Below are 15566 nucleotides of genomic sequence, written 5' to 3'. Positions count from 1 at the left end.
TGCTGTGCTTTAATACCTAATTCCTAGCTGGAAAGTTCATTTTGAAGATGATGCCTCTGATACTTTGTTTCCTAAAAGATCATTAAATGCTTGCTTCTGGGGTTCTTGTCTTCCAAGGTTCATGGTCATCACCTGTAGTGTTGGTCTTTTTATTAGGACACTGGTGGCTTTAAAGTTGATAGTTAGTAGTTTCCCATTTTACGTTAGTGGTTGGTTTGGTTTATTGAATACTTGCCATAACTGATAATGAAAATGTCAGTACTTGCTGAAGTTTCCATTACTACTTTTAAAATAATTGTTTAATCCTGTCAGATCACTTTATTTTGGCTGGTTTTTTAAAAAGAAAATTGTGCTACCTGCTTTGTCTGCATCAGATCCTTTCTGGACCTGATGTCCTGTTTAGTTCAAGCTCATGTAACAAAGTCATAGGCATAGTATTTTATACCCCTTGAGTTTACTTGGAGCTTTCCTTTTCTTCTTTGACATATTAGTTGAGAGTTAAATCTAATCTGTTTTTAATATGCTGGTATATATGATACCCTGAATTAACAGACAAGTCAGATAAAAGTAATGTAATGGCGGGTATTGTAGCTTTCAGCCTGGTGGTTTTTAAAGTAAAGCCATATAGACTAAGCCCCTAAGAGGCCAGATGTTTTCAAAGCCCTTTAACAAACAAATTTAGTCTATCTTAGAGATTGTTATCTGTGTCAGTGTGTGCTCAGCTAGATAAGCCTATAGGATGCTGTTTGGATCCCTAAGCAATTTTATCCTATCCATCTGTCTGTCTATGAAAGTTGAAGGAAGATCCATCAATCATGAAGCAGATCTAGAAATCAACTGGCTAGAAACCGTCTTTCTAGCTTTTTCTACCTAGTTGCATTTGCCTTGTTCCTTGCCTTGTTCCTAGTGTGTTTAATGATAATATTTTGGAACCTTCCTCCACAGTTGCAACACTATGTTTTAATTTTTTTCAGTGGACGTTTTGTTTTTTAGAGCCTGTCGTGCCCTTATTTCTGCCATTTGCAGGGTGGGGTGGGTTTCTGATACACTTCAAGTGACCTTTCAATTGCTCAGGAAGTCTCCTTGAAGAAAAGTAGAACACTGTACTGCTTTTTCCTTCCCTTTGCAACTTTTCTGAGAGGACCTTCCACTGTGGTCTTCTCAGCTTTCACTATGCTAGTGCCTAACATTCAGAGTCAGTTCAGCATGTCAGCTTGTAATGTTTCCTTTGGCCAATAGGCCAGCACCTGGACTGATCAATGTTTCTGAGCAGAAAAGGTGACTGCATTTCAGAGAGTTGAGAAATGTGAGGAATGAGAGTGACAGAAAAGTGCAAGTGCCTTATCACTATTGTCCCAGGGCTAAGTTTCAAATATAAGGAGAGTTCAGACTTTTTTCCTGTTCTGTGCATTGTATATCCTCTTAGGGAATTCCTTGACTTGATTGGAGTGCTGTGACCTCATTTGAGTTTTGGAAATTGGTATTAAGCGTGACTGATATTTTGCTCATTTTTCTTCTTTTCCATTTTCCATTCTTTATACCCTGATAGGAACAAGTGAATGCAAAGAAGTTCAGCTCTTTGCCTATAGGACAGATTGGTAGGCAGAGCCAAGCATTTATTGAGAGCGTTGTGAGGTCAAAAATAACTTGTAAACTTTGTGATAATCTGTTAAGATATAATATTGCTTAAATGTTGTGTTAACCTACACTTTTTTTTTTTTAATTGCTGCTGCTGTTTTTATGTCTTTTCCTTTCAGTGATATAAACTAGAGACATTAAAATGTTTTTGTTAATTAGAGCTTCTGCGATACCTTAGAGGAGTAAAGATCTGAGAGTCTTAAATACCTTTCTCAGGAAAGGTGATTAATTGCATTATATGTGTTCATAAGAGCTGTTTTGCCTTAGTTGATTCACTGTTGTCATAGTGTGGCCTGAGGAGGGGAGGGTGGGATGCACCACAGCTGTTATTAAGAGATGATACAGTACTCAGTACCTAACACTGATTTATTTTAAAATGGTATTTATTAACCATTCATGAAATTCTGCCTTTTTTTTTATTCTTTTTTTCTTTTTTTTTTCTTTTTTTTTTTTGAGATGAAGGGGTGGGTTTTTGGTTTCAAATTTTTTTCCCCACTTTCGCCTGTCTGACCAGCCACTGACTCTTTCTCTTTCTCTCCTGCTTTCAATGCATCTTGGGTAGAATTGTGGAACAAGCACCAGGAAGTGAAAAAGCAAAAATCTTTGGAAAAAACGAGTAAGGAAATTAAAAAAAATGTAGAAACTGACTCCTCCAGCCTCCCCATAACTGCCAACTCACCAGGTGCAGGGTGAGCTTGCATCTATGGCACACAGGTTTTATACCCAGAAGAACAAAGGTCTATTTAAAGAAAGTGTGCATTAGAGAGACCAAACAGATCAGTTTGGCCTAGGGAAATTGTGCACAAATGTCTCTTCTTTTTTTTTTTCCTTTCTTTTTTTTCCTCCCCTGAATGTTGCCTTCTTCAAAGATGGGGAAGTAGATATTCTGCATCCTCACCATATCAGATAAATATGGAAGAATTTTAAGATAGTTCATCTCCTTTTTTTAAACTTTAAGGACCAGTTTTGTTTAACAAGTTATTGGCACGGATATATTGATTGATTGAGTATTACTGGAATGAAGAATTCTCTGTTCAAGCCATGCGATGGCAAATTTTGTTACCTGGAATCAACCATGAACAGTCTGCAACAAGAAATACTTCTGAGGGGGAGAGAGAAGGTGTATGTGAAGAATTGTATTTAGTGATGGATGCTAGAAAATAGCCTCATAACAAGGAATCAGCCTGGTTTTATTTTTTGTATCCATGTTAAAGAAGGACTGAAAGAATTTGAGGCTGTTTACAGAGTCTAAACAATAGTCTAAATCTACACAAATCTGAACATCTGTTGAAATACGATAATGGATAAGATATTGAATGTGTACTATCTGCAGTGGTAGTACAAGGTTTTGCTATTTTGGTTGTTACTGTTGTAAATAGGGACTATGACATAAGGACAATAGCTAATTTATAGCAACCGTTTGGGGGTAGATGTTTCCTAACCGTAAGCGTAGTTTGTACTTTGCAGAGCTGATGCCCAGTTTACAGACTGAAGGTCTGGGGAGGATTAATAGATAAGATGAATGAGTGAAAATTCTCGACGTTCTGACTAGGCCTGGATTTGCTTTGATTAGTTTTAGGCTCCTTGGTTAAATAGTTCTGTTAAATACAAATTAGCATCTGGAGTTAGTTCAGAGAGAATGGGGCAAGTGGGGCACCTCTGCAGTGCAGCTTGCTATATTGAAGTTGTGAGTTGCTTTCTGCTGAGATAGGAGTGTGTGTGAGACAGACACATAGCACATGCACACACCTACTCTCCTAAAATGAGCCTTTCAGGTAGGTGCCTACATTGGGAGGGATAAATTGAGCATTTAGTGTTTTATGTGTGTTACACATATAACTCCATAAAGAAGGGAAAGGGAGGTTTGTAAGTGCCTCTACACTGAGATGACAACAATGTGATTGTGGTTTTTGTGCTCCTTAAACTCAGTTACAGCTGTCAAATATCTGAACTTTAAAAGTCAAATTGCCAGAAATATGTCTGAAGTATGTGTTGGGACAGGAAACTCTTAAATTGCTTAAAACACACAGCTGAAATTTAGTGTTCTCACTGTAGTAATGAAATATGAAACTTTTTACTGTATTGTTATTCAGAACTAGAAATGCTGGTCACTCGAATGACTGGAAATAGACATCTAGAAGTGAGCAATGCATATTGCAGTGGGGAAAAAGATGCCAAATTCTTAGAAAAGATACTTTTGGTAAATTTTGTTTATGCTTTTTCTTTCCTAGAATCTTTGATTTGATTTACAGTAACTAAGGCATATGGATTTAGAGGCAGAATACTATAACACATGAAGAATACTTTCTATAAACACTTCACAGGAAGAATTGGTGGTTGAGTAGTAAGCTAGTATGGTCTGCACAGCCCGCTTATGGCTTGGCTATCCATGAGTTTACATACCATCTCAAACTCACTCCCACAAATCTTTGTATATTATCCTTCTCTCTCTCTCTCCTCCCTTCCCTTTTTCTTTCCTTTTCACTGTCTTACCCTCTCTAATGTTACATATATTACAAATGTTCATAATTCCCAGGTTGTTGTGATCAGCTGTTATAGAGATAGTGGCATTGTTTGCTTAGAGATACTGGATGTAGTCATGGGTATATAATACAAATATTCCAGCAGCTGATCATGTCTTCCTGTTACTGAATAGTTGGCAGATATGGATATGGCAGAAGTGTTGCATTCAGTCTCTTTCCGTTTCTGAGAGTATTGACATTCTGTGTACAGTCTATAACATATTTTTTCTTGCATTGTTACTAGTTTTGTTCAATGCTTATCCAAATTTCTTTTCAGGCTCTATCTCTCCATCATTCTCTTTTCCTTCTGCCATCCCATCAGAGGACAATAGATGATTGAAATGCATGGGAAATTGAACATAAAATTTTTTTATCCTTTTTTTCCCTTCTTTGTTTTTGGATTGCTGTGTTAATGAATGCATGACTTAAAAGCTTGGTGATTCCCTCTCTCACTTTTGACCTGTGTGATTGCCAACTCTGGAGAGCCATTTGTTAATAAATTGGAGAATATTGTGAAGTACAGCATCAAACAAGCTTATTCCTTGAAAATCTTACTGGGGTAACATATTCTTGTCATGTGTTCCCTGATTTTTGGCTAGATAGTTGCAGTGGGCAACCAAAAAACACTCAGTCCAGGCCTTTGAGCAATTTAGCTGTTCAAAAAAGGATTCTGACTTTAAGTAAATAGGTATCTTTTGTTATTACCAAGAATAAAGGAAGTGGCTTCCTAGAGTTGAATGGCAACTCCTCTGCATGTTATTGTAACTGGAAGCTACTTGACCTTTGTCTGTTCTCTTTTCTGTCTTGAATGGCTAAAAAAGGTACTGTTTAGTTATAGTCACACCTGGACTATGCCTTCGGAGTATTTGAAATTCAAACTAATGTTCAAAGACTAGCAGATGTATCCTGCTGACCTTGTTGTTTTCAAGACCAAGGAATAAGAATAATAAAAATCAAAGAAATGAGAAAGCAAATCTGTTTTCGTGGTACTATTCCTGCTTCCAGTCTGTCATCCGCTTTCTGCCATACTGTTTTTTCTTGGTACAGTAATGATTTACTTTTTCCTTTGTTCAGGAACAGAAGGTGTGAAACAATTCGATTTGGGAGAAACAGATGAGAAGAAATCCCAAATCAGTGCAGACAGTGGCCTCAGTTTGGCCTCAGGTTCTCAGGTCAGTGACTCCTATGCTTGCTTTATTTATGTGGTAAGAGAGAGGATTCTTCTATTCATTACTTCATTATGGGAAGACTTACAGGTTTGGGAATTCTTGAGAGGCACATTTGGTAAAATTTCTTCCCCTCTTTCTGTAGGGGATTGATCTTTTGAACTCAATTACAGGACACTGTGATCTTTTTGACATGCAGGCAGTAGTTGCTACTTGGTTGGCTAAATAAATTAAGAAAGCATAAGGCATGTGATTCCAGACCCCAGAGGAGTGAGAATTGATGTTCTCTTATTATGGTAAAGACTAATGTGACTCTTCTTCTTGTCCTTTATATGTTTTGATTGCAGAAGAGTGATTTTGACTCTATTCCCAGTGGAGGACCAACAGTTATGGTCCGAAGTACAAGCCAGGATTCTGAAGTCAGCACTGTGGTAGGATATGCCCAAAGTGAAATCTCAGTGTGATTGACTGCTTGTTAACATGGTGAAGGGCATTTCGTGCCTACATTTTGTGTGATGTGGCAGCATTCTGTCACACATGCATAATGTATGTCTGTGAGTTCTCTCTCCAGAGCCTCTGCGTGGGCGGCAAGCATATGTGTCTGACAACATACATAGTGCTGTCTTTATTAGCAGATTGCATCCTTCATATATGATACTTATTGCTCTTACATATTCCTGCATATTGGTGTATTTATAGAACTGATGGATTGCAACAATTCTATATATATGTCTTAGTTTTGTATAAACCATCTATAAAAGATAGATGTTTAAAAAGGTAGCCTGAGAGCAAAAAAGGCAGATAGTTTGGTGCATTAAAAGTAAGAACAAATTTTCTCATATATTGCCTGAAAGCTCTTGAATTACATCAATATATATCTGTTTGCTTTCCAATCAACTATAGGGCCTAGAGGGAAAAGGTAGCAGGAATGCATTTAGTAAAAAAAAAGAATGAACCTTCTCCCTACCAGATTATATGATATTACACATTCCAGGGATAAAAACCTAAGGAACTTTCCCTATTTGTTGTTGTTGTTTGGTTTTTTTCTGTACTGCTGCCTACCTGGCTTTCCATGATCCTTTCTTAGCCTGTAACAAGAATAATACTCTGACTGTCTTTCCTGAATGGAGAAAAAAATTGTATTCTCTGGGATACTGCCCCAGATAGAAGAGGGGTCTAGAGAGCTGGTTGATATTCAAGTATGTCCTCCTTCAAGAAAGGTCCATCCCAACAAGTAGGAAACCAAGCAAAGGAAGCAAGAGGCCTGCATGGATGAGCAAAATGCTCCTACTGAATTCAGACATGAAAAGGAATTATACAGTAGGTTGAAGCAGGGGCGGGTGACACAGGAGGAGTATGCATTTTCTGTCTCACTTTGCAGGGAAAGGGTTAGGAAAGCCAATATGGACCTGGAGTTGAATCTGGCGAAGAATGTGAATGGAAACAGAAACAAGTACATAAGTAATAAGAGAAAGGACTAGGGAAAATATAAGCCACCTGCTGAATCTGATGGCAGGTGGAAAAGACTGAGGCATTTTGGGGCATTCTGTGCCTCAGGTTTTTACCAGTAAAACTGGCTCTCAGGAATCCCAGGCCTCAGAAACCAGAGGAAGAGTGTAATGAGAAAGATTTACCTCGACTCCAATAAAGCTTTTGACACTGAGCCCTGTAACATAGACAAACTGATGAAGTATGGGTTAGGTAAGTAGATTGTGAGGGTGAACCAAAAGCTGGCTGAACGATGGGGCCCAGAGGGTTGAAATAAGTAGCACAAAGTCCATCTGGAGACAAGTCTCTAGTGATGTACTCCTGGGATCAGTATTGGGGTCAACACTGCTCAGCATCTTCACTGATGACCTGGATAACAGTACAGAGCAAGTTTGCAGATGATATAAAACTAGGAGGAATGACTGACACATCAGATGGTTGTGCCACTATTCAGAGGGCCTCAACAGGCTGGAGAACTGGATAGAGAGGAATCTATGTGGTTCAACAAGGGGACAATACCAAGTCCTACATATGGAGAAGAATAACCCCAGGCACCAGTACACATTGGAGGCCAATCAGCTGGAAAGCAACTTTGTTGTGAAGGGCCTCAGGATCCTGATAGACAACAAGCCAACCGTGAGCCAGTAATGCACCCTCATGGCAGAAAAGGCCTGTGGTGTTCTGGGCTGTATTAGGAAGAGCAGGTTGTCTGCAGGTTGAGGGAGGTGATCCTTCCACTTTACTCAGCACTGGTGAGGCTGCATGTGTCCCGTTCTGGACCTGCCAGTACAAGAAGGATAAGGACTTACTGGAGTGAGTCCAGCTCAAGGATACAAAGATGATTAAGGGATTGGAGCATCTTTCATAAGAGGAGAGGCTGAGAGAGCTGTGACTCTTCAGTCTGGAGAAGAGAAGACTCGGGGAGATTGTAATCAATGGATGTAAATACCTAATGGGAGCGAACAGAGTCAAGGTATCCAGAGTCTTCTCAGTAGCACTCTCTGAGGGCAGGATGAGAGGCAATCAGCACAAAAATTAAAGCACAGTATATTTCATCTGAATACAAGAAAACACTTTTTTATAATAAGGGTGGTCAAACACTGGAGCAGTTTGCCCAGGCAGGTTGTGGGTTTTCCATTTGTGGAGATTAGAAAAACCTAACTGGACATTGTCCTCAGCAGCATACTCTCGCTGACCCTACTTGACTGGGGGACTCATGTATAGATGATCTTACCAGATCCGTTCCAGCCTAAGCAGTTCTGTGATTTTTCTGAAGGGCTTTTTGAGTCTCTCTTAATCTCTTCCTGCAGACTAGTATTTGATGAAAAGATAATGCTACTGAAGAAGAAAAGGCAAATGTGGCCCTCAGTTGTACTGCTTCTTTTGTGCATTAAGAAACGTTTTACAATTTTTCTATCCACAGTGTCTTTGACTATTGAAGGTAATTGCTTTATTTTTCTCCACAGGTTAGTAACAGTTCTGGAGAGACATTAGGAGCAGACAGTGACTTGAGTAGCAATGCTGGTGATGGCCCGAGTGTGGAAAATGGTGGCAATTTGGCAGGATCCAGAGGCACTGTGTCAGACAGCGAAATTGAGACAAACTCTGCTACTAGCTCTATCTTTGTAAGGGCATTGTAGACTTCCCTTTCTTTATTTTTTTTTTTTTACTCAATCTTGCCCAATAATCATTTCAATATGTGTGCCTATGTGGAAGAGGATCTCTGGCTCTGTTCTAAGGGTTAATCAGCAATGACTTAAAATATTAACATGTCAAAGATGTATTTTTATGTGGATCCACATATCAATCTTCATTTCCTGTGCAATGAACGGTTCTTTGAAAGTAATATTCACATCTTGTACCACCTTACAGTTTCTAGCAATATTTAATTCCCCATCATTCAGTATTTCTCTCAACCAAGTGGACATTTAATTGCCCTTCAGAGGCAATACAATGTTGATGAGCATTGTTCATCCTTACTTAAGAGGAAAAATTCCTGTTTCTTAGGAGCAGCTGAAGTAGACTGCAAGAAGGAGCCCTGCAGAGTGCAGAGTTAAATTGTCTGACACCTCTTGTATTATTTTTAGGCGAAGTCTCACAACCTGAAGCAGAGTGTGAAGGATAGCAAAGGCAGTACTCCAGGGAGAGGTCCAGAGGATGGGAACCAACGTGTCTATCTATATGAAGGACTTTTGGGTAAGCTACTTTTTTTGCGGGGAGGGAATCTTTTAGCTTGAAGTTTGGATGAAGTTAAGTCTGGGACAGACTGGAATTTTTACATTCCCTAACAGTGTTTTTAACTTATTACTGTTGTCCATGCTGGGTGCATCAGGCCGTTCAGAGTAAAGCCAGAGATTTACTGGGGAAATTGAGTAATAGTAAGAGGAGATGGGTGTGAGTGGTGGAGTTTGCATAAAATGTAGTTTGTCCAAGTCTCTTGTGGTTCTTGGATATGAATTCTTTAAAATGTGCAGAAGGGGAGAAGGAATTTAGCTATGCATGGAAGGCTAAAATATATCACTGATCTTGAAGAAAGATCATTCAGCTTAAGTCATTGAACAGAGGGCTACTAAACTCAGAATATTAATGGCCTTCAAGTGTATCCTTGAATTAGAAGTATATTGGCTTTTTTTGGAATGTATTTCATCTGGACTTGCTGTTAATCGAGAACACTCTCTTCCTGTGTTTTTCATCCTTTCCATTTATCGTTCCTACCTGCTTGGAATGGTGCAGGTAGGGATAAAGGATCTGTCTGGGACCAGTTAGAGGATGCTGCAATGGAAACCTTCTCTATGAGTAATAATCTTATCTTTCCACTTCTCTGTGTGTTTGCTGTGATCTGTGTTTGTATGAGATATTTCTATTTCTTTCGGGCAGTGTTAACAGTTTATGGAAGAAGATATACTCATTAAAGACTAGAGATGAGAGGTATTTTTGTGTAAGGGTTTAAAAATATTATGCCATTAATGAGAATGAGAGATATATGTTGTATTTTCTTTTACACTTCTCTTCAGCTGTGATATTGCTTGTGGTTTATAAGTAACCTCTTTTTTATTTTCATTGTGTGTTGTCTTATGGTATTTTCAAGGAGTGGGAATGAACAGGAATTAATGGTAAAGTATTTGACTGGAGTAAATGGAATAAATGCTCCATTTTTGTATACGTTGCATAGGCAAAGAGCGTTCAACTTTATGGGACCAGATGCAGTTCTGGGAAGATGCTTTTTTGGATGCTGTAATGTTAGAGAGAGAAGGAATGGGGATGGACCAGGGACCTCAGGAGATGATTGACAGGTAAGTTCTTTAGTATACCTTTTTCCTCCTCATTGTTTCATCTGGGGCTGAAATAGTAAAAAAAATTAAATTATTTTAATTCTGCCTAACACGTAAATTATTTTAATTCTGCTTAACTTTGTAAACCTTGTTACTATACCTGACTGTTCCAAAGTGAGACTTTTGTCTTTCTACTGGCCAGTATCTCCTGATACTGAAATGTTTATTGTTAGTTACAACAACATACATTTTTTTTAACTCTTGTGAAGAGATAATGTTTTCAGAGAAATGTAAGCATAATCACAGTATGAACAGATGGAATAGACTAGATAAGTAGTAAAGCAAGAGATTTCTGTGGCACGATGACTATAGTGTGGAATAAAGGAAGATATCAGTGTGTTGACATAAAGTAAAAGAATTAAATGTTTTCAGAAACGGAAGTTTGAGCCTTCTCAAAATACAAAGTAACTTACAGATGTTTTTGCAGTTTGTAGTTAAAGGAAACAAAAAACCCATGAGGGAACCCCTCTCTAAAAATAGCTGCGTGGTTGCTTAAGGCTAGATTACTTCTGAGATGTCAATCTTCACTACCTACTTTCCTCTTCTCCCCCACTCCATAATGTTAATATCTGATCATTCTCTGTTCTGTCTGCCACCTGTAGGTGTACTGCCTACACCCATGCTATCATGTAACATGAGATCTGGTAGCCAAAATAAAAACTAGTTTGTGGGGTGCTAGTTTGAAAACTATTTTTCCACAAACTGTCTACCTTGCTGGAAAAAGAGAGTGCCTGTGCACTTCCTTGATCAGTTTTTTCTCCCCTGCAGGTTTTTTCGAACTCTGAAGACAGATAGCTCTTGTCATATTACTGAGATGTATGTTCCTCCTCTGACAGTTGTAATTGTCATGGAGCTGTGACTGCAGAAAAGAGGAAATAGATAAGCCCAGTGGACCGGTTACAACTTTCCTACTGACCAGTTGTTATTTGTTTCAACTATTAATAATTAAGGGAAATGTTTAAGTAGTGATCATGGTGTTTTACTGGAAAATGACCATTTGACTTAGTGTTTTTAGAGATTTTATTCACCATACACTTTAGAAATAGTGCTCTGTCTCCTGCCAGTGCTTTAGTGAAGGAAGAGGAGGAAGAATTCCTGTGAATCTGCTTCAGATCTAGCTCTTCTTGCAGGTATCTTTCCCTGGGAGAACATGATCGAAAGCGTTTGGAGGATGATGAGGACCGTTTGTTGGCTACACTGCTGCATAATATGATTGCCTATATGCTTATGATAAAGGTGATTTTTTTTTTCTTTTTAGTAGATTGCTGCTCAGATTTGGGCAATATATTTTGTTGGTGTCATCTTGAAACCATACATTTCTGTTCACAGAACTCAGAACAATGGAATATAAAAGACTGTTATAAAACATCTCCTAATCTTAATGAAAAAATGTTGTCTTGAGTTTATGCAGTTCTGTGCCATGGGTATGCATATATATTGACATTGAAAGTAGAAATTTACTGTTTCCGCTAGTAATTTTAGATAATATTCTTATTTTTAAGAGTATAGGTTATAATTTAAGTAGAGAGTATTTTCTGATTTTGTTTCCTCACAGCTGCAAATTCCAAATGTGGGCAGATTGTGAACATGTGTATCAATTAGTTAACAAGAAATTTGCTATGACAAGTAAACAAGCTTTTTCTTTCTCACTCAGTGGTCTGTCCGTATACACCTTAATGGTGTAGATGTCTACTAGAAGTATCTTTCTTTTATTCTGAATGATTTCTTAGATAGGCCAAATCAAAGTCCCTGGAAAATCAGTCTTCTAAATTTTTTGTCTTGTTTAGAATCAGCTTCAGTGCATGGTTTTACCTGTAACAGATTTGATGCACTGTGCTGTCCAGTGCAACAGCTTGACAGTAAGGATAGCTGTACATAGGTGATAGTTTGATAACTTTGACTTTTTAAATGATGAGGTGAGACATCATACCATAGATGAAAAACATGTGATATCCAACAGTGGAAAAAATTATGTAATTTTTTTGGGGAAGGGAGATGCAGTGCAGAGGGGTGGGTCGAAAGGAGAAGTGGGGAGAGAGGAAGAAAGTATTGATTTTTCCTGACATAAATGGAATGTGAAAGTAAGTTTTAAGATGAGATTTGAGTATATTTGGAATGAGTTTATTTCAGAAGAAGACTGTGGGATTTGGCCATTAGGACTTGCATTGCTGTAATACTTAAAGTAGAATTAATAATAAGTAGTGCAGCTACTTTCATCGAAGTTGTAAAAGAGGAGAGCAAATAACATTGGTTTCAAAAGGCTCTCATGAGACATGTTGGTGGAGTTAGTCTCATAGCGGGAGGATGTCTTTTGGTATGGTGAAAATAATCAGATCCCCAAGAAAAGTTTCCTGGCAGAAAGGGATAAGGAGGCAAGCCGGAATTCTACCTTTGAAAATTATGTCTCTCTGGGCCTATCAGTTATGGATGAAAAAAAGGAATACAGAGGATCAGAGAATTATAATAAAAATACAGTTCCTTTCAGTGCATCTTCAGAGATGCTCAAGGGTGAGGTTAGGACGCAGAATTGGGCAAAAAAGGGTTGTGAGGTGTTGTCTGTTTGGTTGGGGGTTTTTTTGTTATTGTTGTGGTTGGGTTTTTTCCCCTGATTATAAGTTTTGGGATAAAAGATGGTGGATCTAGAATTTGGTATGTTTTATTAGTATATAGGACTTTTTTCAAGCAGACAGAATGAAGGCCTTAAGACTGTACCAAGGTATGTCTTCTTAGGGCAGCTTATAGTAGAAACTGCAAAGTTGGAAGGCTTTCTGTTACTGGAGAGATGAATTCTTCTGAACTATCAAAGGAAGCATAATCCTTAGTATTTTAATTTATTTTCTTGTTTTGGATGGCAGAGCCTAGTAGGTTTTACTTTCAAAATATTTTGAAAAATACAGTGCTACTTTCAAGTGCAAAGAATTCTTGTCAACGGAAGGAAGCAGGTTGAGTTTGTTTTGTATGCTCCATAGCATTAAGGTCATAATGCCAATATGTTAAAAAAGAGTGTCTGATCCAGTTTGAAGTCAGCACTCGAGCATGAGTGTACTGTCTTGAAGCCTTTATTAGCAGTGGCTGACATTCATAATAGCCTTTTGAAATTACATCCAAGGCAGAAATATTTTGCTTCTGAGCTTCCCTGCAGCTCATTTTCAGGAGGAACCTTCTGCTGTTTGAAGACTATCTGAAAATGTTTGTTAGAGCCCCAGCCTAGTGACCAGGAAACAGGCTGTGGAAGAATGAGAATTCCAAAAGATACCATGTTGTGTTGAGGGCTCCACAGCTGATGAAATCAACTCTTTGCAGCGAAAGAGGTGGAGGAGCTAGCCTGGCCAATGAGGCTCATCGCATAAGTGGCAACATGGAATACTGAGGCTTTTAATGTCAGTAGTTGGAAGTGGTAGGTAGTGGAATTGCTGCTTGTGTGTGCAGATAGGCAGGAAATCTGTTGTGCATAGTATCATTTGCCCACTAGCTGGAAAAAGTGGTGTATATGCAACTTCTTCATGTACTACTGGGCTAAAGAGTTCCTAGCATGACTGAACTGGAGATCAGTTGTTTTGCTGACTTAGCAGTGGAAACCAAGACATATTTAGGAGATAGGAGTTGCCTTCTGTGAATAGAGAAGAGTGTTTGACTGTCTTTATGTCTGCTTTCTAGGTGAACAAGAATGATATTAGGAAAAAGGTGCGGCGTCTAATGGGAAAATCACATATTGGATTGGTGCACAGTCAGCAAATAAATGATATTCTAGACAAACTTGCCAATCTGGTAGGTAAAACAGTGATGATGTGTCTTTGGGATCTACAGTAGAGAAAATAAATTGCCTGAAAATTCTTCTGTATATTCTCTGCAACACTCATTTAAAAATATTAAAAATAATCAAATTGAATTATTAAATGCTGCCTTCATGTGTATACAATAAAGACTGTGACTGTATGACCCTGTTTATAGTGTTATAATGTTATGCAGTTATCAATTAGAGCTGAAATACAGGTGTGTATAAACATGATATGTGTGTACCACTGTTCTATGCAACCCTAATTTTTTCTTAATATCACTTTTGTGGGCACGCAAATCTTTATTATTACAATGACTGTAAGAAGTGTTTAGTTTTCTGTCAGTTTCCAGGTCATTATAAGACTTGTAGCAATCAGTTTCTCTACAAAACTGTTTCTACTATCAGCTGTCATGCAGAATAGACGTTGCATCATGTAATGATTGCTAAGAATATAGGCTAAAACTTCAGTTAATAACTCCAGCTACCTTTTAATACAACTGTCATCAGGGTGGACACAACTTAGGGCCCTTTGAAAGGTAATTCTTCAAAGCATTTTTCCATTTGGAACTTAGTTTTAAGCATAGAGAAGACACAAAATTTTCTTACAATTACTTTGTAAAAATCAGACCAGTTTACTCCAATGTTACTGGAGCTCAGACACCTCACTATCCCATACTGAGTATGATATCAGTGTGAATGTTGTTGTATGCTGTGATAAGTGTCATAGTCACATTTGTTGAACCTAAACTTACTAGAGTGACTTGCTTAAGACTTTGTCCAAAATTGCCTCCAATCAGCTGTGATAAAAATACTTTTTTCTTTTATTTGTTGAGAATGCTTCTGTTGTCACCTAATGGATTTTTTTTTCCAGTAGATAAGGAGAAATTGGTTTCAACGTTCATTAATGATTGCATGTGGGTTTTTTTCTAGAGTGGACGGGAACTCCCTGTGAGACCCAGTGGCAGCCGCCATATCAAGAAGCAGACTTTTGTAGTACATGCTGGGACAGACACAACAGGAGACATATTTTTTATGGAGGTAGAGACAAGAATAAAAGTAATGCAACTAGTAACAGACAAAATAAGAGAAATAACATTAGAAATCTTACGTAATATTTTGTGCTTCCAGGTATGTGATGATTGTATTGTGCTTAGAAGCAACATTGGAACTGTATATGAACGTTGGTGGTATGAGAAACTCATCAACATGACTTACTGTCCCAAAACAAAAGTGCTCTGCCTCTGGCGCAGGAATGGTCAGGAGACACAACTGAACAAGTTCTACACAAAGAAGGTATGCATTTTGTTTAATACTGCAGGAGAAGCTGTACAGAAGAAACAAGTCCTTTGTGTGTCATATTCCATGTTTAATCAAAAAATAGCACTCTCTTTCGAGCACTGGTTACTGAACTGCAAGGGCTGTTTAGTAGCACTGACATCTGAAGCTGGCATTATGCCTTGTCATTTACCTGAAGACAGTAGTACACCAGAAAGTAATTTAAGAAATTACACGTAGCTGTTATTTTATTTTTTTTGTTAGAAGGAAAACATCAGTATTACTAAATTTTGTGTGAGCCTGCAGGCTTGTGAAGATAGTAAAAATATTACAGAAGATTTGTGGGGGAAAGCCTAAATAAAACTGT

The 15566-nt window shown here is 38.2% G+C and overlaps 1 protein-coding gene across 50 annotated transcripts in view; it reads left to right on the top strand.

Annotated features, from left to right (window-relative positions):
* Positions 1–15566, top strand: part of MADD (MAP kinase activating death domain) — a 72471-nt gene that overhangs the window by 40341 nt on the left and 16564 nt on the right. For 19 of the 50 annotated variants that reach the window (XM_032689876.1, XM_032689863.1, XM_032689852.1 and 16 more), the window contains 11 exons: positions 2201–2254; positions 5235–5332; positions 5674–5757; positions 8281–8439; positions 8902–9010; positions 9548–9610; positions 9987–10107; positions 11277–11382; positions 13804–13914; positions 14855–14962; positions 15053–15217. In XM_032689876.1, the coding sequence (XP_032545767.1) occupies positions 2201–2254; positions 5235–5332; positions 5674–5757; positions 8281–8439; positions 8902–9010; positions 9548–9610; positions 9987–10107; positions 11277–11382; positions 13804–13914; positions 14855–14962; positions 15053–15217 (1178 nt within the window). The remainder of the gene's footprint in view (positions 1–2200; positions 2255–5234; positions 5333–5673; positions 5758–8280; positions 8440–8901; positions 9011–9547; positions 9611–9986; positions 10108–11276; positions 11383–13803; positions 13915–14854; positions 14963–15052; positions 15218–15566) is intronic. The other 31 variants (XM_032689869.1, XM_032689878.1, XM_032689861.1 and 28 more) reach the window with 6 other exon arrangements.

This window comes from Chiroxiphia lanceolata, chromosome 6 (assembly GCF_009829145.1).
Source record: "Chiroxiphia lanceolata isolate bChiLan1 chromosome 6, bChiLan1.pri, whole genome shotgun sequence".
Taxonomy (NCBI): domain Eukaryota; kingdom Metazoa; phylum Chordata; class Aves; order Passeriformes; family Pipridae; genus Chiroxiphia; species Chiroxiphia lanceolata.
Note: the sequence above shows the minus strand (reverse complement) of the source record. Positions and strands in the feature narration are given on the sequence as shown.